Genomic DNA, 25,547 nt, shown 5'->3' with positions numbered 1-25,547 from the left:
GCAGGATGGTGAGCAGGGCGGGGTGGCCAAGACGTTCATAAAAAATCACTTCCGAGGAAGGAAGAAGGGATGTGGTATCAGACATGGAGGCAACATTCCGCTCCCCTCATATTTTTACACAGCTTGCTCTTATTCTGCAGGACAGCAGTCACTGGACCCAACTATGTGCGTGAATGTTTGGGTGTGTGTGTGTGTGGGGGTGGGTGTGAGTCATGTGTTAATCCGTCTATGTATCAACTTTCATTCCAACTTAGCTGAATCATAACTCAGCATCTCCGCTACAGTAGCGGGCATCCACATAAATGGGTGCTGAATCACATCTTAAAACCAAAAAAAGAATCTTCAAAGTCCAGATGTTTGAGTCCTACACGTGCACCAACATCAACCACTCACTAGGCCGCCAAACACAGATTTTCACATACTTTTAGGTACAGGTTCCTCGGATGTCAAATTTGAGTACATATTTTCTTTTCGCAAACTTGAAGCATTAAACTGTGAAATTGCCTGTAGGAAGCAAACAGATATAAAATCCCAGATTGTCAGGGTGAAAATACAGTACTTGCAATAATATTTTCTATGCGCCTCCACTAGTCTAAACGCGGCAATCTGATTAATATTGTGTTTGTGGAACATGAGTAAAGCAGCAAAAGCCCCCCTTTTTTAGCCATTTTGCCACTTTTTGTCGAGTGCAAATGACATCTGAAGCTGAGCCATGTGATTGTTGTATGTTTCCTTGTTGTTGTTGTTTTTATTGGGATTGATCAAATATAAAATATTCAAATGTTTAAAGTGATTTTGTATGCTATCCGTACATGTTTGGTGATTTGAGTAAATTAATAAAATAAGCTGGTTAATCATAAAATAAGTATATCGCTTGATCCTCATGTGTTCTAATAAATTAGACAAAGACAAATACACAATGTTTTTTTTTTTTTCAGCAACACAACATGAGAAAGAACCAAGATGGGGATATTCAGATGTCCACCAAGGCTAAACAGTTCCAGTTTGGATCAACATCAAGAGTTTGGCTCTCAAACTGAGTAATCCACCACATTCAAAATCGGAACACTTCTTTGGAATGATTTGCGTGTTGTAAAAATTCCTAATGCAGTTGTAAACACAACCTCCCCTCCTAATAGTTGCACTAATAAAGCTTAAGTCAATTAACTTCTTTGAATGAGGCCAATAAAGTCAATTTATAGCCATGTATTGATCCAATTCAGTCATGTACACTGTAACCAGGACAACAAGGTGCATGCGACGGTATGATAGCATCGCTTTTCAATTTACTTGCCAAAGTGCTGTCTGGAAGTTAGTCTCTTGTGCTTTTTTCTTTTTTTTCACTTGGAGCTAAGTGACATATTATCTATAATTATAAAAGCAACAACAAAAAGGACAAAAAACACAGATCAAGTGAGAAAATGTTTCGGGGAATATAATGTCAAAATTTGGAATGACAAAAATGAAAAATTAAAATGAATTACAATTATTTTATTTTCAAGACCTTTGAATACATGATTTGTCATAAATGCTTACACAGATACACATCTAGGCACTATTTAAATTGGGTATTTCTAGGGTTAAGATTATGGATTACTGTGTAATTGTAGTCGTTGATGATGAAGTGGGAGACTCGCCGGACTTGTGTGCGGGCAGCGTAGGATCAGTTTCCACTTAGTGACGGTGTGCATGTGGCTGTGAATGGTGATTTGTCTCGATATGTGCCCTGTGACTGACCGGTGACCAGTTCAGGTTGTAGTCTGCCTTCCGCCCAAAGTTAGAGGCGACAGGCTCCAGCAACTCCACGCGACTCTGTTCAAGATAAGCGGTGTTGAAAATGAATGGGTGGATGTCTAATTGTATAGATGTATGAATTTTTTGGAGTGTTTTTCATAAATCTGCTTGAATTGGGATTTATCTTTTTTTTTTTCCAGGTCACTGTTCTGCCAAACTGCTTTAATCCATCCATCCATCCCTCCATTTTCTGATCCGATTCTCCTCACAAGGGTCTCGGGGCGTGCTGGGGCCTATCCCAGCTGTCTTCGGGCAATAGGCGGGGTACACCCTGAACTGGTTGCCAGCCAATCGCAGTTAGTCCATACATATTTTGTAAATTATGTTAAAGGCTCTTGCGGTTGAACCAAGGTGTGAAGGTTCACACCCAACACCAACATGGTGCTTACGGGCGCCAGGTAGGCTCCAAGGACCACATGAATAGTCCACGTGCCTCCTCTGAAAATAGCTTCAAGTAAATACTTGCAGATATTTTAGGCAAATAAAGAGCTGCATATCGAAATCCGACTTTACGCTATTCCCTTTCATACAGGCCGTCCTGCCTCTGCTACCTCAGAAACCAGGAAATTGCCCATTTACAGTATGTGTTGGTACTTTTCTCACAGAATTATGTCATTGGTAATTAAAAAAAATATAATAATATAATTTTAAAAAGGACTTTGACGGTTAGGTGTGAAGGGCCTATTTGATGAATTTCATGTCATGATCGACATACTTTGGGTTGCTTTCACTACTCTCAATCCAGTGAAAGTGACTCACACCGAGAGCTCTTTCTCCATTGCCCACGTTAAGTCTGAGTTTAAGCCGGTCCTAACCTCTTTAAACTTTAGGTCCTAAAGTAGCGCTGCACTTAGAGCAGGCGGCCTATTAATAAATGTGCTGCAGACAGCCTGGCGGAAGTGGCCTCGGGGGTGTAAACTTAGCCTCGGAAGAGAGGGATGCATGAAGGACCAAAAACAGAAGGACTGGATGGATTGACTTCAACGATGTGGAAATGGACTAAAAGATGTTGATGACTTTGGGTCATTAGTGGAGCTATGACTTTTGTCAAGGTGCTTTTTTTTCCCAACATGGCCCCTGGCAAAGGGGGCGGGGGTTATTTTCCTGTTTGTTGGCCAATTTACATTGTAATTTAAACCTTAGAAATGTGGGAATGGTCCAAATGGAAAGCTTTCCATGGGAAATATAAGATTTGAGAGTTGAGGATAATTTCATTCGAAGATATCTAATTCAAGCATCAATTCAAACATTTTGTTTTGTCATAAACAGACATCAGGCAAAGTAGACAACTCTCCTTGCCCACATGTGAGGGCATTAAAGTACCTTAATTGTACCTTTTTCTTATTGAGTGGCGGCATATCTGAAGCTTGCTAGTTCCTGAAAGTTTGGCTGGCAACATAAAACAAAAAAAAATGGCCAAGTACCAGTTCATAAATCCTAAAAACATTTTGTTTAAACTCCAAAGTTGGGTCACTCAGAAGTACACCTTTGACATGTTAATTTACTGGTATAGACAAACAAGAGTAGCACATTGTTTAAATGTAATAATCTCCTGCAAAAACACTTTTATCCTGCCTGCTTGAATGACTGGTCATAACAAAATTGGGCTCGCCCACTATCTGGTTCATGAAAACAGACACAAGATAATTCTGAGGCGAGCTGTTTCATTTATCCCGTAGGGACTCAAAAAACCCTCAATGAAAAATCGATCAATTGCACCTTTATGCAAGACGAAATTTGAATTTGAAATAAATGTATGGGTTGCTCCCTGGCTCAATCGCTATCTCACTACCAAATTTAGAGTGAATCCGTCATCAAGGGATTAAGTGTGTGTGTGTGTGTGTGTGTGTGTGTGTGTGTGTGTGTGTGTGTGTGTGTGTGTGTGTGTGTGTGTGTGTGTGTGTGTGTGTGTGTGTGTGTGTGTGTGTGTGTGTGTGTGTGTGTGTGTGTGTGTAGTCCTGCGTGTTAGCAAACAAACGGGAACTATGGGTTATCAAACTAGATTGTGTGACAATAAAAGGGAGATAGTCATCATCATATTCTCAAATACTGCAGGTCAGTTCCTTAAAAAGAAAGCATGTTGGAGGGAGGGGTTTGCTCCCCAACCCTTCAATGCCAGCCACATCGGCCTGGACAATGAGTGAACATCCGGAATATGTAGATTGGGGTAAAGCAAAGGTGGCGCTTGATGGATGGAGGTATGTTCTGAAAAGCCACAGCTGCCAAGATCTTCCTAGAAATAGAGCCACAAAGAAAAAGTGGCAGTATGCGCTTCAAGCATCTAACATCCTCTTACTATTTCTGACTGGCATACTGCAGGGTACGGCAGAATGCAGGCTGCACCAAAAAAAAAAAAAAAAAAATCTGTGTTGTTGTGAAGGATTTTGTATTATTGAGTAACCAAATAGTTGCCTTTCTTGGAGAAAACGACTCCACTTCTCCAACTTAGTCACCACGATTAATTACAAGCTTCACAACTGAAATCAATTTGAGCTGGAAAACGTTAACTGTTACATAATTGATCAGAGTCGCAATACTGATTGACATAACTAGCGGTACTGGTTGCTAGAGTTTTTGTGGACAATGTGCATTTGATTATTTGGGCGCCCAAATATGCCAGTAACACCCACTATGCCGTCTCCTTGGCAACTTCAGACAGAGGGGCTCTGCTGCGTGTAGGAAAGGACAGAGAGAAGTGGCAGAAAAAACACAGTGAGAAAATTACACTCGCCCCTTATGGACTGGCCACAAGATGGTGTTTTCCCCCTTTTTCAAATAATTGCTCAAATGTCTGTATGAAAAACACTTCTAGACCACTTCTAGAATGTAAAACTTTAAAAAAATTGTTTTAAACAATCCAATGAAAATTCTGTGAAGTGCAAGATAACACACGGATGGATAGACGCACTCAAGAAGAAGTTGTCCACATGCTACTACATCATCCGCAATGGAAGATCTTGCAGTTTACCTGTATAAACGCATTTTGCCCGCCTCTATCTCATGCACAGACCCCACGGAGTCAATATCTGCTTGCACAATGTTCAAGTTTGTGTGCGCCTCGACTGCACTGATATTAAACAGAGTGAGGGGAGCAACTTCGATTGATCGGGAATCGGCTAGGTTCCGTCCCACAGCGGCACAAAATGACATAAATGCCCTCTTCCTCCTTTGCAAATGGATGAAAATCCAACAGCATTCTAAAATGACCACCCTGACGTGGTTGTGTATGGGGGTCTACTGTTTAGCAGCCATCAGCCATAAGTTTCCTAAAATGATGACCAAAGTGGGGGTTTTTTTCAGAAAAACTGAACAAAATATTTCTTACAATATATAAATGAATAATTTCATCTCAGGGGTAGAACTGAATGATCTGTTTAACTAAGGATGTAGCTAGTGTTCAAGTTAGCATAAGCATCTAGCTTCATCGCTGCTCAGCGCAGCCTGTGATCGTCCCATTTTGGGCCTGTACCAGATCTTCAGCTCAGTCTTGTATTTCTTTTTTTTAATGTACTTTTTTACAGCTTTGGACACATGTATTACAATATGTCTTACAGGTGATCTCCGATAATCGTTAGGAATAGCAGCCACAAACATAGCCCGCAAATAGCGAAAATCTGTGTCATTTTGACGGCAATTGTTTTTTAGTTTTATATATCATGATTTTACCGATCCGGACCATTTAGGAATAGGTTTTCCTCCATTAGGCCCTGAGCTAAAATGAGTTTGACACCCCTGGCTTAAGCCATGAATCTAATCGGGTGGCGATTAGATTCACACAATTATGTCACTTCCAAAGGCAAAAATTGTAAGGCACTTTAGCTTGTCATCTATCATTGGAGTTGCACAGTATTTAATAGACATATAGCAAACGTACATTTCAATCTTAGTAATTTCATAAATCCCTCAGGCTAGCAGGTGAAAAAGTGGTGGATATTTAACTCGAAATAATTCCATTTTATTTGTAGAGCACTTTTTAAAAAAGCAGCTGAAACAAATGGCTGAACATAGATTTTAGTTTAGATTAGTTGCTCCATGTACAGCACTTTGTATGCAGCGATGGCTGTTTGAAAGTGCTCTATAAATACATGTACAGTTGAGTTGAGATTTAAAAAAACGAAATCTGGAATGAAAAGAGCACAATGACAAGTGTAAAAAAAAAAAAAAGTGAACATTAGTCACTCAATAGTAGTCTCTGGCAAAGTTGAACAATCCTAATTTGGATCAGCAAACAAACTGTAAACGGCCAGAGTGCCCTCCAGCAATGCACATAGTTCAACAAAAATAAGGGACGTGGCTTTAGTGTGATGCTGCTATGAAAATAAAGAAGCAGCCACAAACATAACCTCATAAGAGAAGGTCAAACATGGTTTACAATTCTTGACTGTCCCATGACACAGAATACACGCGTGTAAACACTTAAACCAAATATGTTCACAGCACGAGTCGACAAACTCATTCTGGGATGCAATCGCTGCTTCTCGCTGCATATTCCATTTCACTTCTTCATAAACTTCCCGTGTGTGTCGCCGTCGTGAGAAGACAACAAACACCAACAATCCTCTTGCAGCCTTTCAGTGAAGAAAAAAACAAAACACAGATTCTCACATGAACCCGTTGTCCTTTCTTCCCTTGGCCACCTCTTTTGCTCCGCTCTCCCCCCCCCCCCACCCAACTCCCCCCACCCCTTCTTTCCTAGCCCATCCCGGCTCGCAGAAGGTGAAGCAGTGCAAAGAAAAGGGATTGCAGCTTTTCCGATTCTTCGCTGTTATTAACTGCCATTTGTCCCCACAGAGGGCCGTCCATTCCATTAACCCAACCGATGCTCTTTTCTCATGGAAATCAGCCTGCTGTTGCCTCTTCCACCAGCAGCCACCACCACTGCCCCCAGTGACAGCAAGGAATTGTTGGGGATTTTTCAAAGACGAAAGACCTCCCTCCATCTCAAAAGCAGCTTTAGCTCAGACACAAACACGCGAACACATTAGCAAAAGTGCCGCGCACCATCCATAAACACGGGTGAGATCTCAAAAACGCCCGCGTCACGAGCTTGCAAAGTTCCGCCTCCGACCACACGAGGCAGACTAGTGCAGGATGCAACTTAATTAAATGCAACTTACAATAGATGCTTTCATATTTGTCCGAAACAGTAAACGCAGGTTAGCATTCGTTGCTAAGCTAGTCAAATTTGTGTTTATTATATGAAAAAAAAAGGAAAAGGAAAAAAAGGGAGGGTACCAACCAAATTTCTTATTTGGCGTTCATTTCTAACGGCAAAGGGTAAATTATTACTCAGTTTGAGGGCAGACTTGGTCCAAGCGTGACATATTCGGTAATTTCATTAGTCACAGGCGATGTGACTATGGGTAAGTCTATTGACGGCTTGAAGCTCGTCAGTAAAAATTAATATATAAACAGCGTCAAATTCAAAGTTAAGTTAAATATTTATATATTTTAAATTCCATTTGAAATACAATTTAAGACTGACTGTCTTGTGTTGTCCCCAATTTCTGGAGTCCACAAATGATATATAATTGCGTTCGAGTCCCAACTCAAAACACATCACTAGTTTGTGACATTGTCGCGATTGTGTGATGTTACCACAAGAGTCATTTGGGGTTTTTTTCTTTCCTTTTTTAAGAATGTTAATTTACTTCGGAGTTTGAAATTATTTGCCATAAACAACTAATGGAACTGAACTTGACATCACAGTGTAGTAGAGTGCAATGTTCTAATCGCAAAAGGCCGCAATTTCAGAAAAAAAACAAAAAGAATGCTTCCTTTCGAACAACAAAGTTGTTGATACACTGTCAAACTGGTCTTTACCGACTGACTGCTTAACAGTTGAATTTTATGCTCATTAGCCTGCCAGTTATTCCCATTTCCATATTCGAACGCTTCAGGGGGTTGTGTTTGAACGCAGTGCTTTCCCCGCGTCCATAGATTACATCGAGACGTGGGTGCCAGTCAAACATTCCTCTGTGACAATACAAGCGTAATATGCAATGACCCGTTCTGACTCGGATCTGAAAATTCTCATTTGGCGTTCATTTCTAACTGCCAATTTCCATCGCAATTTGAGTCACCAACCCTTTGTGCGCAGCCCTAATAGTAATACAGATTAATTTATTCCTTGCACTTCCTGCAAATATATCATATAAATAATATGACATCACAAACGTGGAATAAAAATTGCAATTTGGTCATTCTTCAAACTTGTTCAGTCCTACTTTGTACAATAATGTCTTGACATTCTTTGAGACTTTTGAAATCTCAATTTAAGACCTTTTCATGCCAATTAAGGCCTTGTTTTTAGATTCATGGCTTCACTGCCTGTGACGACGAATCTGCAGCAACCCTTGTGGAGTAACAACGACCAAGGCACTGTCTTGTAATAATAACTCACTTCCATTTCCTTATTTTGTCACTGCAGGCCTCAACGTGAGAGGAGCGAGTTAGAGCAACTCTAACGCCCCTCATCTTTATGCACCTCCACATACTGTTAAAGCATACCATGTCAACATTTTTAGGGAAGTGTTATCGTTTTCCTTTGGATGCCATCAACCAATGATATATACGCAGTCATGCAGCTTGCTTTGAATTGCTCGCAGATTAGATGGCTCTGTCTTAACTACCTTGCCTTGACATCAGGAGATTGGGCATATTTATGGAAAGAACTACAAGTTGCACATTCTGTCGACAGGCCAGAGCAAGTGTGCGCGCATACGTGCATACATATGACGGCCATCTATGACTGCATTTGCAAAATGGTAAATATCCTCTCTTTAGGAGGAAAAAGGGGCCCAATATTGCCGACAGTGAAGAAAATGTGAGTAATTGATCCCCCCAATCCCCCGACGATAATGTTAAAAATTACTCACATAAAAATGATCCCAAAACACTTGAATTTCATTTCAAAATTATTCTTACCATTAAAAAATGGAAGGCTTAATATTTGATTAAAAAAGAGGCACTGGATTGCACATATATTTGCCTTTGCAACTTTGAAAAAAAACAGTTGTCAAACAATAATGAGACCTTTGTCGTTTGTTCAGAGTGTACTTTTCAAGAGCAAAAAGATAGAGAGCACATTCAAAGCCTCTCTGGAATTTCCAATAACAACCCAGACTAACCTCAGCTCCTCACTCAAAGATCTTAACAGATGAGATGATCTGTTCGACAGTAAATCTCCCTTCATGTTGAGGGTATGCGGTCCCGGTTATTTCACTTTTTTTCTCCTCTTTTTTTCTAAGTGTTATTAATTTTGCATTTTCATCATTTTGCATCATCATTTTTAGTTTAAATCGCATGCGTCATGAAAAGAATATCCAAATGTACTGTTCCAGCCAATAAGAGTGTCGTTTTGCCAGCCCCTGATTGACAGTTGTGTTCTGTCAGTGGACCACCAGCCCGCTGCTCACCTTGCTGGTCACTTCAGCGTTTCCCGTGCTATAATGTAATGATAGCAGAGTGGTGTCCAGACATCTGTTGTGCACCCAAGTTCCAAAACAGCATTAATTGAGTCACCCAGGTATAAAAAAAGAAGAAAAGCAGACCTTCAGCAGGCATGTTCAAAACAAAACAAAACAAAAAAAAAACAATGTAAAAGGCCCGAGTACATGTTAATGGTTAAGGCAATTTCATACTATATGCTTAAGAGACATTTTCAACACATGATGATCAAGTTTGTTTAGCATTGAGCATTTCAGCATTGAAATGGCAATATACTGAATTACGGCAGCTTCATCAACGTCATCGTCGCTGTCGTGAGGACACATTGTTGTGTTGGTGGGTTTGTGATTCATTGATCTTACTTTCTCAATATATTATAATACTGTATATTTTTTTTTCAATGTGTTTTTGTATTGTTTTAATAGTGTGTTTAAAGATCTTTAACAAGTCTACCTGTATTCCTATGTCACAGTTTCTGGAACATATCTTTTGTGATGAGGGGATTTACTGTCCTCTACTTCTTTGAAACCAATTCCTACTTTGCTTTCACCAGGGACGATGACGCCATCTCGTGACCTCTTTGGCGTTTCAGAAAGAGCACAAAAACTACGAATAAGTGAGTTTTTCAGCAAAGAGTTGGGATAGGTTGCACAGAAATAACATTTTAAATAGGGGAATTTATGAGTAATCGCGAACAAGCTGGGATTTACTGTACAGTTGTGAAATACATAATTACAGGTTGCATAACTTAAAAATATTGTCATTACTCCTAAAATCCCAAGTAACATAAACAAATTTTATTTTAGCGCATCAATAATTGTCATATGAATGGACAGAATATTTCCATATCCACAGTGATAGATTACATATGAATACAAAATATAAAAAACATTTCCAAATATGATCTAATTGTGGTCAACCAATGCCCTGGAACAGACTGTGTTCAACCTTTGGGAAAACTTTGTTAAAAATAAATAAATAAAATGAAAATGAAAAGCTTACATTGGTTTAAGTGGTTGCATAAACGTGTAACTAGCCATATTATAAGCAACATCTCAGTATGTATGTAAATATGTAGCTTGCAGCTACAAAAATAAACATGTAGAACTGATACAATAATACTGCAAATGACTACTGCACTGTTAAGACACCCTCCACTTGTTCTACTTCCAAGGAAAAAAACACCGTCGCGCACACGCGCGTGCACGCGCAGGCCAAGGGAACAAAAACATCCGAGGAGCCACAAACATGACACAAGCCACGAGGAGGACAGTTACATACGTGTGGTCCACATATCTTTCCAAGCTTAATGAGCAGCGTGACAAGTGAACGCACCATCACCACAAAATAAATCCCACACTTTAATAAACTGCTACCAACGAGCCTCAATTAAAATCCACTTTTAACATACTTTTACACCCTCCCATAATCTCGAAAATGCACGGAGGGACCTTATATTCCCAAAATGGCCTGAAACTCAACAACTTGACGTAAAATAACAACAATAAAAGGGCTCTACTAACGTGCCCCAAACTTGTCGCGATCACTTTTTAGCAACTTTAGCGCTGTTGTTAAATGTCTAGTCACACGCACACACACAAATACGCCACAAATGACGCAAAGGCCAATGGCGCTTATTTAGTAATACCAACACATTCATAACAAGGCAATCGTCGCGCAAGTCGAAGTGCACGTCAGCTGGACGCCGTCAAAAGTTGCGTAAAAGGTTTCCCAAACACGCACAAGGACAACAACGTGCAAACACAATACGCGAAGGAGGGGTAAAGGGGGAAAAAAGAGGCAGTTTACCCACCAAAAAGTTTCCAGCACTGCATTAGTCAACTTTCACTTGGAGCCCCGGTTAACGTCCATCCCGAGTAGAAAGCCACCATGGGAGAGACCCACGCCGCCAACTCCACGCTCTCTCTCTTCGATGTCTTCTTTACTTGTTTATAAAATAATTTTAAACGACTTTTCCCCCCTCCCAATAATTTAGATATTCGGGGCCTGGGAGTGAGTGTGTGTCACTCTCCTCAGGCTGCAACCGAGTTAGGGGGCGGTAAGCATTGTGGGAGTGTGACGTCAGGCCACTTTCACAAACTTTTTTTACACTCGGGGATAGATTACTGTGTTGCTTTTTTAACACCCACCGGCAGACAGGCTCGCGTACGATCTTGTCAGTTAAAACACCTGCACATTGTCACCGCATTCTGTTTCAAACAATACATTTGTAATAAATCGGCAGCGTTAAAACTCAACACAAAATTAAAATTCATTTTAGGAATCACTTGACTTCAGACCTCAGTCAATCCACACGAACGTATTTTGAAATATTCCAAATATTCCGATACTTTAGCCATGATACAATCATCACCGGCCAATGACAAGCATGCCCAGTATCTCAAGTTATTAACAAATTATCACCATGTGCGTCAGATAAAAATAACAGTTCGCAATTACATAAGCAAGCTTTGTAATAACAATGACCTTTACTACCCACACTTTTAATATATATTGTATACTGTATACACACGTGAATTAATCACCTACCAAATTAAGCATAATTACGGATTTATTGGAGTACCATTTTTAAAATGTATGTTTCAGAATTTAAAATAAAATATGTAAATAATAGCTGATAGGACACCATAGAGGCTTCAATTTAGTTTAAACTAAAAACCAATTTTAACATGCAAATCTTTCACCTGCTCATTGTCTTTGCATTGTGTCTGAAATTATATAAAATGTCACCTTCCCAACAGATCAATAAACAAGCAAAATAAATAGACTCACTATGGTTGAATTCAGAGTGCAGAAAAATCACAAGGAATGCTGGAAAATTGCTCGAATTGGTCTTTGAGTAGATTGCACTGAAATGTCTGAGATTATTGGATGAAAGCATTAACATAACCAATCAGACGTTGTAATAATGATCCGATTTATTTCTATTACTATTTAGAGACTTTCACATTTCAAGGCTCTTGTGTTTACATTTTAATTAATAGTAATGAGTAATGCATGAATTAAAATCAATTAACGTGCTGAGCCCACATTTTGTCCCACTTTGCCTGCATAATTCTTGTAGTTCTTCAGTGTACGTCAGTGCATGTGTCGTGCGACTGTGTTGTAGAGGGGGTGGGGGATGGGGGGGGGGGGTGAAAGAATTACTTCCAGGGCACATCAACTCGTTTCCTCGTCACCCCCTCCTCTTCGAAGCCCACCACAAGCTGATGGAGCCCGCAAGGGGAACATGTTTGTGCAGCCAGGGAGCGTGGGGGTGGGGGAATCTACTGTGATGCCTTCAGGCTCCTCCAGTTTACGCAAAATTAAAATCCATTAAAAAGATCCATTAATTAAAAGATTTCTTAAAAACAATTCCACCCACTTGCGTTTTATATGTTCACGTGTATTTTTCACACATTAAGCGCAAATAACCGAGTCTATACTCTGAGATTAGAATCTTATTTGATGAGCAAACATTTCTCTCTTTTTTTTTTTTAGAATTACACCTCAGACCCAGATTTCTGCCACAGTTAGACACCTTCATATTTCTTCAGCATACGAATAATAAATATATTCGTTTCATATTTGTCAGATTCATGTCTTTTTTCTTTTCAAAAATCATATGAAAATTTCATATTTACGACTGTTATTGAAGGCACCGGAGGCCTCTTTCTCTAGTAGACACGCCCCCAAAAGCGCGACAGCCGTACCTGGTGCTGGCAACTAAATCCTGCTTTTTCACGTAAAGAAGTGAGAGAAAACAGTGACCGTAGTCAGTATTTGGGACTTAAAATGTACAGGTATTGTTTTAATGGATTTATTCTGTATTTCTACTTATGGAGGGGTTGTTTTTTGTTGTTTTTTAAAAATCGGAAGTCGTGTTAAGTGGTTCAAAGTTTTCGTTCCGTTCCTATTTAATATACAATAGAAGAAACATCAAATGAAAAGGCATCTTCAATTACCACAGTGATGGAGTAAAGACGTTTTAGAAATTTTGAGGATGGTAGTTGGATTGTTTTAATGTTATTAAAAAATCAGATTTTTGATAAACTGATTTTGATTAAATGGAAATTAAGAACATTTTAAAGTTGAACACAGGATGGAATCTTTGTTCGATTGTGAGAATAATTCGCACTCAATTTAAAATAATATTTTTATCAAACCAGATTATTTTTACCTTTTCAAAAATGGAATATTAACAAAAACATATATTAAAGTGATTGTTCATACAAAATGTAAAGTGTAGGAAATAAATGTTGAAATCTTCAAATGACAAATACAATCATATTACTCATTTCCGGAATTCAATATAATGACATCACCATTTGACGTTCAACCTTAAATACATTTTTGCAATAAGTTCTTTTTAAGGAAATCATTTAAAAAACAATAGATGAAAAGGAAGACATTAAATGCATGACATTATTTTAACACAAAATATACAAAGAGGATTTTTTCTGATATGAAAGGAAACCAACAAAGTTTTGAAAACAATATCATGACTAATTAATTTGGCTTTTGAAAAGTCAAACATATAATCCAAAACTTGCTAAGATTTTGGAATGTAAATGACATTATACAGTTAAATCCTGGCTCTAATTTCTACTTCTAGTCCAGTTGCACATGGACATTTTCATTTGTCCAAGCAATCCTCCACGACTAAATTATTCTTACGCCATAAAAAATGAACACCTCCTCATATATCGGACTTTCATTACAAATAATTCTGCATTAATGATTGAGAAATAACGGAAAATGTAAAATTCAAATTTCCCCCTTTGATTGGCACAAAGTTTCAAATAGTTTCAAGTAGTTTCTACCTGTGTGTGTGTGTGTGTGTGTGTGTTTAAATATCCTCCTATGGTGGAGGTAACAAACAACTATTGTGGACAAAAATAATTGGCAGGGAAGTAAAAGAATACATGTATTTGTTTTTAATTACAATGCTGATATCTTCAAGGTGAAACTTCCATTCTGCTGAAACAGTCTATTTTGTTTGTGTTGCACATAAAGATCACAAACACGTAGGCATGAGAGGAGGGATGTCAGAGTTGGGTGGAGTCCAAAGAGTGCTGCCCCGCTGTGAGCGACAGAGAAAGAAAACATGTAGAATTTATTCGACATTATTTCATAAAGTAGCTGTGCGAAATAAAAGTACAGTATATGGATCCAAAAAGACGCTTGCGACCATCATGAGGATAAGTGGATGGATGGATGGATAATGGGAAAATTGGCTTTCTGGCATTTTCAAAAAACAAATAAGGGTTTACAGGCCTAATTATTCCTTCTCTGGTCCCCGAACTCAAAGATATAAGTAAAAAAAAACAACAACAACAACTCAGCTTTGTTGTGCTAACGAAAAGTACTGTTTTGCCCGAAAAAATACAAATTGTTTTTTTTGTTCTCTCAGCGTCTGACCTCTATTGCCTCGTTCTTTTCAGATCGCATGTTGCTGATCGAACAGTGTCGTTGCAATCACACAATCAAACACATTAAATGAATTTTAGCCGGCTTTTTCTGAAGAGTTCAAACTTGGCAAAAGGACTGTGCTCGATTGTTCTTTTTGTTTTTCCACTTTGTCATATTCTTGTCACATCACTTATGTGTCTTCATGTAGTCTAACGGCACTGATGTCAGTGCTGAACTGAGGAAAAGCGAGACACACCCTGCTCCAGTGCTGTCGTCACTCGTCAGAGGTATTAAATGTATTTAATCCTTCATTACATGAATATTCTTGTGTGTGATGATGACAAAGACAATTCTTCTCCTTGTCTGACAACTTTCGGCTATGCAACCGGCAACATAATGATGGCACTGAATTTCTGTTCTTCTTCGCTGCAGCTTCCACAGAAGCTCCTTCCCTCCTTCACCTCTCTACTGAGCAGGTCCTCATCAGTCGTGATGTCTTCCAAGCAAGTCCCCCGATAGGAAAGCGTGGTGAGCTCCCGAAAAATAAAGCCCTCACGTCTGTGTCTGTTTAAGGTGACTCTTCCTCCTGTGTCATTCCATCTCACCTTTGTCCTCGTACCGGCTTTCTGCACGCGTCTAACCGTCCTCATAAACACACACAGGTGCACGTCGCCGCACTCAGCCCCTCCTTTGCTACAATTAGGTCACATCTGGAGTTTGTTTGCTCGCCAGCAAAATAACCCGCAATGCCCTCAAAATGAGGACGTGTATGTGCGTGTGTGTTTTTGTTTTTTTACGAGTTTTGTTTTGTAAAACAGTTGGGTGGCTTGCTTTAATGGAGACTGGGTGATGAACAGCCACTAAATGTTGGTCAAATGCTGCGGTTACACGAGGAGGGATTGGATGTCACTGTTACATGTATACTCTATGGACAAAACTATTGGAAATGAAAAGTGAAAAAAACCTTTTGTGTTGTTCTCCGTATGCATTTTCAACAGCTTCCACTCTTCTGGAAAGTCTTTCTCTAAGATCTTGGAGTGTTTCTTTGGGAATTTTTGTCCACTCGTGTGGTCAGTGGTACAGATGTTGAACATGAGAGAAGCTTTGTACGCGGAGAAAACTAAAGGCCTTTCCGAAACTGTTCCCATTAAATTGGACACATCGATCCATCGATTTTATATAACGTTTGCTTTTTCAGTGTCACAAATAGACAGTCTTTCACATTCACACAGTTGCAAAGTTGCAATGCAGCCTGCGTAGTTTTCACAGATGAACCAATACACTATCAGGGACAATGCCGGAAGCACACAATAGTCCAAAGTTGCTTGCTAAGATCAAGAATTAAGACCCAAGGACAACTGACTGTTGCAGCCCATAATTGTAATTCATTGATTAAATTTAATTTACTGTGATTGGATGGCGGCCAGCCCAGCGGGTACCCCATCTCGCTCCGAAAGTCAGCTGGTATAAACCATAACGTATCCATGACTCAAATGAGGATAAGCGTTAGAGATTACGGATGGGTGGATAAACTAAGCCAAATAAAATTAACTTCAACAAAAATAAAACATCCAAATAGAGGACCCAAACAAAGAAATGACACATGGCATAGAGTATATACAGTGGTTCAGTTCAAAATGTACAGTATTATTTGCACGCTGTGTAAAACACAGTCAAAAGCTTGCGAATTTTTGATAGTTATTTTTTTATTATATTTTTATTCATTTAATTTTGGTTTGTTTGTGCAGCAAGGCAGAATAATGGTGAACACGTCTTTGTCATTGTTGAGAGGTCCTGGATTCAAATCTTGCTTCAAGTTCAGCTCCTTTAAAGTTCGACCAAACTTAACCTCTCATCCTTTCAAAGAGTAGAACTGGCCCGTACGCAAGCATTACACAACAGGTAAAATCATACAGTAGCCTAATGGCTGCTGACGCGTGAGCATCTGAAGTCTATCTTAGCCCAGCACCGTCTTTTCCGTCATGAGGTGGACCATCAGGTTTCATCGGGGGCTCTGCAGCATGTTGATAAGGATGGGTGGAACGTTTTTATGGGTTTAGTCCTGCCGAGTCACTAAAACGCCACCTGCTGGGTGGTAGATGACCAGACTGGATCACCATTAAAGCTAACAATAGCCTTTTCATCCTTGAAGAACACATGGAGGGAATACCACGGACAAAAGATACATCATAGTGTCGTGTTAGCCTCTAAATCCACCTGTCTAGCTAGCTTATAACTCATTTATTTGGAACATTTTTTTTTTACTCCTGAGCTCCACCTATTGTTGCCAAATGTCGCTTAACCCACTGTTGTCTAAGAGATGAAGGATCGAGGCAAAAAGAACAAAACTGGTGTGTTGTGATGTCATGCCTTCAAAAAGACTCGCTGAACACGTTGACGTTAGCACTGATACTCGTGCTTAAACAACATGACTGTCTGCTGTGTCAGTCGGCTACTATAGGCCAATTAAGTGGGCTGCAAATGGTTCCCAGTTGCTTTCCGGTTGCCACTAACATTGTCAATATGGTTGTTTGCACTGATAGACAATTATCAGCTGATATTTGGCATTTTTGCAGCATGTCGGTATGATCAGGCTTTTGGGAAATTCTAACAGATGGTCAGAGATCAATTAAAAACTGGATTCTTTTGGCACTGCATCAGAGCCAACATGCTGGGAACTTCCTGCACTTTGTTTCTTTTGTTTTTCACTTAAAAGATTAAAGATGTGAAACATTAACATTTCCCTTAGAGTGAAATTTGAGGGTGACACCATGGCTAACTAGTTAGCACATCCACTTCACAAGGTCAAGGGTTCTCCTTGCGCCTTTGTGGGTTTTCTATGGGTACTCCGGTTTCCTCCCACATTCCGAAAACATGCATGGCAGGTTAATGCAACATTCTAAATTGTCCCTCGGTGTGATTGTGAGCGCGAATGGTTATTTGTCTACATCTGGCCTGTGATTAGCTGGCATCCAGTTCAGGGTGTTCCGCGCCTACTGCCTAAGGACAGCTGGGATGGGCTGCAGCACGCTCGCGACCCTCGTGTGAATAAGCGGCTCGGATAATGGATTGATGGACTGGTGAAATTTTGGAAAACATATTTAATCTTGAAAGCTGTATGGGGCCATTTATTTTTGGAAGTATTCATTTAGCTTTCTAAGATGTGCTGTTGTTTATCTTTGGGTTTCAAACAACTATTATTATTATTATTATTCTCAAAAAAATTAACAATCACCTTTACAAGTTGAAATTCTGAAATCCTATTTAACAAACTGTATGCTTGAATGCGTACAGTATACTGTAATCACATTTAATTGTTGAAGTTTTGATACGATTCAAAATCACTAGCGGTGACGATTTAGCACATTTTACTTTGTACATGTTGCTCATCCTGTCAAATGAGGCGTCCTTTAGTGGTGTAAAAATGTATTGGTTAAAAAAAAAAAGCCTTGGTATAGCAGAGAAATCGTCTGCCAAATACCATTGTTTGTTAGTAACTCCAGTTTAAGGCATTCAGCGTATAGACTACAATAGTGATTTATTTGCATTAGTTTTTTTGGGTCGTTAATTCACCTGAAGAAAACTGCCCGCTGCTGCCCCCTAAACTCCTTTCAAGAAGACTGAGAGTTACGTCTCTCTGCATTGTTATCACTGCTGTCATCTCAAACAATGAAAAACAGTGTGTGTTGCAGGGGTGGGGGAGGAGTATGCACAGGAAAGGAGGGAAAAAACAGCCAGCTGCCGAGCATCACAGAGGAGGAAAAACAAGAGTTATTGAATGCAAAGAAAGAAAGAGAAAGTTTGACGCTGGGTCATCATGGATTGCATTCAACTGCTTTCAAGTCAACCAAACCTATTTGATGGTATCACACTCAGGTCTAAATTGAGTCACTCAACATAAAAAGCAAATCTATCTATCTATCTATCTATCTATCTATCTATCTATCTATCTATCTATCTATCTATCTATCTATCTATCTATCTATCTATCTATCTATCTATCTATCTATCTATCTACCTACCTACCTACCTACCCACCTACCTATTTATTTATTTATTTATTTATTAGGGAACCTCATCTATCTGTTAGGCTGCTCCCATTTAACATTCCGGCCATGTGTTGCCATGGTTATCCAGCATAGTGAGTTTGGGCATTTTGAGGACGCATACGCAGATGTGAGGCAAGAGTAGCTGGGAACGAACTACCATAGTCGTATACTCAAGGCGGTGCAATGCAAAACAGACATTTGATGTTGTTGTTTATTGCATTTTGATTTCTTCTTATTTTGTAATGTGGAAAGGAGCACAATATATTATAGTTTTGGGGTGGACGAGCAAAAAGTACAGTACAGGACAGCGCATTAAAAACGATGAAATCAAAGAAACAAATGAACAACAGGTTGTTGTCATTATCATTGATTGGTCACTGGAAAAAATACTTGATTTTTGGGGTGGGGGGGATTTTTTTTTTCTGGTAAAGTTTGTATTATCTTGCAACACACTGACACATGTATTCCCAAAATATCAAAAAGGAAATTTTGAAAGGTTGTTTTGCTCAACCTGACCTTAACAGTAGATTAGTCGACAATTCCTGTAATTTACAGGAGCAATGTCCATCCATGCATCCATTTCCTATAGTCATTGTGAGCTGCAGCGTCTCTCAGCTGACTTTGGCCAAGAGGCGTGGCACACCCTGGACTGGTCGCCGGGCCATCACAGCTGCTGTATATTGAATATGAGAAAATACAATACAGGAAAACCGTGGACTTAGTAAAATGACCACGCTCTCATTTCAGTATTTAGTAAATATACTGTATTTTGACAGAAGAAACTAAGATATGAGTTTAACTAGAAATAATAGATTGAATACAATATTATTTTAGTGAGTTAAAGTCACAAATGAATCCGACTGAGGTTGTTTGTTTCTGCCTGTTTTCTCACTAATTGTACTTGTAATTGATGAATGTTTTGTTCAACCACACTTGTTTTCATGACAGTGTGTAAAATTGAATCAAAACATCTACAGTACTGTATACTTTTTTTTTCTCCGTTTACAACGGAACCAACAGTATGCTTTCTGGCCTGCAGATGGCAGCACATACCTTAACAGTCTGAACCGTCTCCACACCATCAACCAAACAAAGATGTAAAATGTACGCATTGCATTCTGGGATATGTTTTGGACTACAATGGCGCTGTGGAAGCGACAGACTCACCCTCTCACGCTGGCCGGTTTTCTTTGTTCATTCTTTCAACAAACTTGTCTGGCGGCTACCCGAGAACTGCAGTGGGATGATAACGGATATGTCTTGTACTGTCCGTGCATGGGTAATAAACGGTTTTAATTTAAGGCAGTTTTTTAACTGGACACCATTACCCATCATAGTTAAAACCTATTGTAAGGACAGAACTTTTTGGGGGAATAAAACAATTTTTTGTAACAATACATCGAGGCCGAAAGTTACATTTTAGTTCCACTATACATTTTACATTCAATAAAACAAAATATTCCGCGAACATTGAAACGTGTTTCTGTGTTCAGGTCGCTTTGGGAACCAGGCAGACCATTTCCTGGGTTCTCTGGCTTTTGCGAAGATGTTAAACCGAACACTGGCAGTCCCTCCGTGGATTGTTTACCGGCATCACAGCTCGCCTGCCACTAATGTAATTCTGTTCTCTATTTGCTGTCGTGTCTGATCCACGTTATGGACAAACGCACTTGAGTGTAAAAGACAACATAAAGAGACAAGGAAATATGAAGTTGGGAGAAATGATCTTGCCATCGCCACAATTATTATTTTTGCTTGCTTTGTTTAATAACCTTTACAATACATATACATTCATGAACAGTTGGAGGATGACTTATGGGATACCTTTGTAACAAGCCACGTAGGCTCTACTACCTTGTACCTCTACTTTACTTGGGGCATTCCAGTTTAAAGAATGTCTAAAAATCAATTTTGTGCATAATGTCGTGAGTTTTATGATCTATGATTTTTTTTCAATGACTTTTCATCTAGGTCCATGTTCCATACAGCGAGTTCTTCAAACTTGAGGCCTTGTCGGCCTACCATCGCGTGGTGGCTTTGGAAGTCTTCATGAAGGAGCTTGCTGACAAACACTGGCCTATAGGACAGAGGAAAGCATACTGCTTTGATGCAGCAGCTCAACGGAGTGCAGATGGACGATCCTGTCCCATGAAGGTGAGGAGGGTACAGTGGAACGGCAAGCTTGTGTGTTTAGGTGTGGATGAGGAGGGATCCCAAAATGGATAGCATGGCCGACACACAAAGCTGAATAACCCTTAACCCTTAAAAGAGGCTTAAAATGTCACATGACAATAATGTTCAATCAATATGACTAAAAGAAAACAGCACATACTTAATAATATCTCCACCAACAATCAAGTCAAATTACTTCTTATGAGGATATTTTGAACGCTAATTCATTAAAACCTAAATTAAGACTCTCGTTCCCCAACCAGAAGTAAAACAGATTTTGCACTGACCTGTGAGAGACAACATGGTCCCATGGGCAAATAGAGTAAGCAGTCGTAGAAGTAAAAACTTCAAATAACTCTCTTGTAAAGTGACAAAGAATGGAATGATCCCACTCAAGTTTTAAGGGCTTCGTTTCAAAGGTGGGGACAGAACAGGGCTATTAATGGTCCAAATTATCTTCATGTTTACTGTACGTGGTTTCTGAGTGAGTCATTTGCTTTGGCATTTTGTGAAATGGAGTCCAACGCTGCCCTCTAGTGGTCCGTCCATCACCTCACATATCACTCAGCCCATCCTCGTGCTTCTTTCAATTTTCCTGCCGTACGACCGCGTGACTTATTTAATTGTGTCGATGTTAACATGTGGAAACACAATTATCTACCTTCTGCCATCTAGTGGAAGAACATTTAATTGTTCGGCTTTTTATTTCATTTTGCAGGCAGTCATAGCTACAAAAAAAGAGTCATACATAAAAGTTTTTGAACCATTGAAGAGAATTTGGATAATGTGCCACGGCATAGTTGTTAGAAATAACTGCCCCAATGTGTGTGGATGGTTCTGCTCTTTTCAGGATGGTAATCCATTCGGTCAGTTCTGGGACTATGTTGGCGTGGAATTTGACAAGTCTGTGTTATTTAGTGGTATTTCCTTCAGTGCATACCACCAGCACCAGTGGATGGAGAAGTGAGTAGGCCTTTTATTTGACTTTCATCAATGTTGTGAGCCGTGATGGGAATTGATGAATTGTTCAATGAGAACTCTTGTCACTTGTTTAGAATTCTTTGTGATTAATTGTGCCTTCAATCAAGTGAGTGGTTGACTTGGCTGCAACTAGCAAAGGTGCTGTTGATTTATTTTAGACAAGAAACTTGGTGCGGGTGATATTGTGTAAATCTGCATAATTACAAATGGCTCTCTAACAGACACATTTTCAGACAGATAAAAAAACAAAAACAAAGATTGATATGTTTAGATGAGTTATGTTGTTTAGGTTAAAAGTTGATGAGTAGACAGCCACGCCGGTGAGACGATTTTAACAAACACCTTTTTCATAGTGTGTAGTACCTGTCAAACCATCTATTGATTTTTATTTTCCTCATAGTCAAGCATGACAACTAGTGAAATGTTCATCCCGTGCTTTAATTTCTTTGTTAAATGCTCCTTAAGTGTTGTTCTCAATTAAATTTGTCAAGGTTCCAATATAACCCTTCCCCTCCATGGTCTGCTAGGTTCCCACCCAACAAGCACCCAGTCTTGGCCCTGCCCGGAGCTCCTGCCCAGTTCCCGGTGGTGGAGGAGCACGTTAGCCTGCAGCGTTACGTAGTTTGGTCCGACAAGATGGCGGCAGAGGGACAGGAACACATCGCTGCCCTCCTGACTCGGCCCTATGTTGGCATTCACTTGAGGATTGGCAGTGACTGGGTGAGATGCCGTTTGAGGTTCGGCTCCCACGAGCATTTGACTACATTGTACAATGTTCTTTAAAAAATAAAAATCACTGAGGCTACGTTTACATGATGATCATCTGAACAGAAGACGCAAAAGTGGCGTCTGTTTTCCACTTTTTATTTTACATTTATATGAGCCTTCATCATTGAAACTATGTATGCATACGGTGTTTTGGAAGGTTGCTATAAACACGGATATGTATCATCATTCTTTGTGCTCCTAAAGCAAAACGCCTGCAAATTGCTGAAGAGCGGCGATGCGGGGCCCCATTTCATGGCCTCCCCTCAGTGTGTGGGCTACAAGCGGCAGACGGCGCTGCCCCTCACCATGACCATGTGCCTGCCCGACTTGGCCGAGATCCGCAGGGCCGTAAAGCTGTGGGTGGAAAGGACTTGGGCTCGCTCGGTCTACATCGCCACCGACTCGGAGTCCCACCGCAGCGATATTGAGAAGCTCTTCAAGGGCAAGGTGATGAAACTTCCACTTTCTCATTCCAACTAGCTTACAGTATGTCTGTCGCACCGCTTTCTGGAATGATTGTAAAATGTGTACATAGTAGTTGATCATGTACATGTTCCACAACTGAATCCAGCCTTAAATGAGGCACACTATGCATCATTTTCCACAATTTCAAACTATTGCTTTGAATTTCTTCTTGGGGGATTCAATAAAAATGTTGTCATCTCTCTGCAGGTCAAAGTGGTGAGTCTGCGGCCTGACTCTCCCCAAGTGGATCTGTACATTTTAGGCCAAGCGGACCACTTTATTGGGAACTGCGTCTCATCATTTACTGCCTTTGTGAAGAGAGAAAGGGATGTGCACAAACTTCCCTCCTCCTTTTTTGGCATGGACCAATCTGGGCATGGTGAACCAGTCTGCACCAGTACTCAATCTGCATCAGAAATGCTACGGCAACACCACTTGGACGAACAATATTGCGGCAATCCAGAACTGCCTCTGTCCTCGAGCTGCAGCAAAGACGTGAACTAAATACAGCCGTATTAAAAAAAAAAAAAAAAAAACTCTGCGGAGAAATAAAAGGGAAAACCACTCTCAATAGACACTACACAGGGGAAAATTGCTACGAGGTCAATACAAACGATCACAACAGAAGTAAACCCAAAGATAAATATGACGCAAATGGTGCGCCTGTTTTTGAAGTGGATCTACCGCGTGCTCGGTTGAGCATTCAATAACAGCTCAACAATAGCTTGACACTTTAAACTAGTGATTTCCAACCGCTGCACCGCGGTGAAAGAGCATCACGCTTTTTTAAAAAAATGATCCACTTTTCACTTAATTGGTCTGATAATTATTCACACATTCCAAATACTGTAATGTGTCAGTGTTCCGCTAGCTGTGTGTCTTATTAGCATTTTGCGACAGGCAGAGCAATTACATGCGCTTCCTCTAGATGGCAGACAATATAATTAACCTGGGGATCCACCTGTTGCCGTTTATTCAACAGGGCCGTCCAAATTTTTTGCTTCGGAGGCCGCATAGGGAAAAATCGAAAGTGGTAGGAGTCATTTTGATATTGTCGTACAGTATTAAACCATTAATACAATTAATGAAACGATTGTGTATTATAGTTATTTTAGCGTTTTTGTTGTCGTTTGCTTTTGTTTAGTTATTTTTAACACCCGTTAAAGGTGTCAAGGCCCACATCCCTGAGGAACTGTTTACATTCAGAACCAAATCAAGAAAAATTGGTAATAAAATGAAAAATTTTAAATGAGTGTTTTCTTGAGGACCTTAGTTATTAATTACGGTAGTCATTACCCTTGACACAGAAAGCAGAATGTGGAGGAGTATTGGACTTATGTCCTGACGATCACGTTTCATAATGTGTTATGTTTAACACGTTTTACAATAATAGTCTTTTTTTTTTAAACCCCATTTAAAATGTTGCCAAACAAGTTTGAATATTTGAAATGCCCCACAAAAAAGTACATCGTATTTTCTTTTTCCACATGTGACGCTTCATTGCACAAGCGGACGATGAGTTCCAGTCAAATCTGACTTGAAAATGAATAATAATAATGATGCAAAGCTTGATTGACACTGTCCCAGAGGTGTTAACTGACCAATACGGAGCAAATATTGTCGTTTGAAATACATCATACTGAGAGCTGTTGCTCAGTACAGTAGCTCATATAGCTAAATTGATGGCAAAAAAAAAAGACCATTACAATTATACATCACTGCAAACTAAAAACATCAATAAACATTGTATATAATGCAGGTGTATCTCAACAAATTAGAGAATGTGTGTGTGTATATATATATGTATATATAAAACGATTAAAGCTTGCAGCTAATCCCCTAATCATCATTTTAGGAAATTACATCAAATGTGACTCACCAAAATTAGGTAGAAATTGCCCTTCTGAAATGTTTTCCTATTCCTATATAATAATGATTTACACGTTTTAAATTGACTTTCTTATGGTATGAACACGAATTAAGACGCACGTGATAACACTTGATTACAAAAACAAATTATGTATTATGTACATATATGGCCACTAGAGGGCATCATAAGCCCACTTGTGTTATTCCGCCCATCAGGGGCCTAATTTCTTGCAGCACAAAATCACATACATTCATATCTGACTTTTGGATTGATCGATAATATATACAACGAATATTATGGTAAAATAAATCCACCAGTATTTACTATGGTCCGTGGTTGAAGCCGAGGGAAGCCGCCGCTGTCTGAAGTGTTGCTGTGGGCTCGTCTGGAGACGTTGGAGACGTCCACATCAAATATTCATCCCCTACAAACTCAAGCCTTCAATAATTCTCAAAGAAGTGTGCTCAGAGAGATCCCCTTTCATCCCAGGCAAACAGCATACCTGGACAATGGAAGCAAGAGAGCGTCAAGAAGTGGAGGGGAGGCGGGGTGTTACTGTGGGTAGACGAACATTAAAAAATACCCCA

General features: G+C 39.7%; 2 protein-coding genes across 2 annotated transcripts in view; one reads left to right on the top strand and one right to left on the bottom strand.

Moving 5' to 3' along the window:
- plagl2 (pleiomorphic adenoma gene-like 2) overlaps positions 1-11,270 on the bottom strand; it is a 41,070-nt gene extending 29,800 nt beyond the window's left edge. The window contains exon 1 of the mRNA XM_086130069.1: positions 11,057-11,270. The gene's annotated coding sequence lies outside the window, so the exon portion shown is untranslated. The remainder of the gene's footprint in view (positions 1-11,056) is intronic.
- Positions 11,271-19,829: 8,559 nt separating this feature from the next.
- On the top strand, positions 19,830-24,339 carry pofut1 (protein O-fucosyltransferase 1). The gene is made up of 7 exons (XM_086105391.1): positions 19,830-19,983; positions 20,198-20,319; positions 20,676-20,858; positions 21,727-21,839; positions 22,385-22,577; positions 22,830-23,072; positions 23,298-24,339. The coding sequence occupies exons 1-7, from the start codon at positions 19,830-19,832 to the stop codon at positions 23,592-23,594; spliced, it is 1,305 nt and encodes a 434-aa protein (XP_085961517.1). The 3' UTR covers positions 23,595-24,339.
- The last annotated feature ends 1,208 nt before the right edge of the window (positions 24,340-25,547 follow it).

Source organism: Hippocampus guttulatus, chromosome 1, assembly GCF_054856545.1.
Source record: "Hippocampus guttulatus isolate MCC_2025c chromosome 1, RoL_Hgut_1.0, whole genome shotgun sequence".
In the NCBI taxonomy this organism is placed as follows: Eukaryota; Metazoa; Chordata; class Actinopteri; order Syngnathiformes; family Syngnathidae; genus Hippocampus; species Hippocampus guttulatus.
The sequence above is the reverse complement of the archived record's forward strand: the minus strand, read 5'-3'. Positions and strand labels throughout refer to the sequence as shown.

Excerpts from the sequence above, each read along its gene's own strand:
- pofut1 (XM_086105391.1), top strand. The coding sequence starts at position 19,830 with ATGTTTTGGACTACAATGGCGCTGTGGAAGCGACAGACTCACCCTCTC. Across the intron at positions 21,840-22,384 it reads CAGCACCAGTGGATGGAGAA|GTTCCCACCCAACAAGCACC; the intron begins GTGAGTAGGCCT and ends ATGGTCTGCTAG. Across the intron at positions 22,578-22,829 it reads TGAGGATTGGCAGTGACTGG|CAAAACGCCTGCAAATTGCT; the intron begins GTGAGATGCCGT and ends GTGCTCCTAAAG.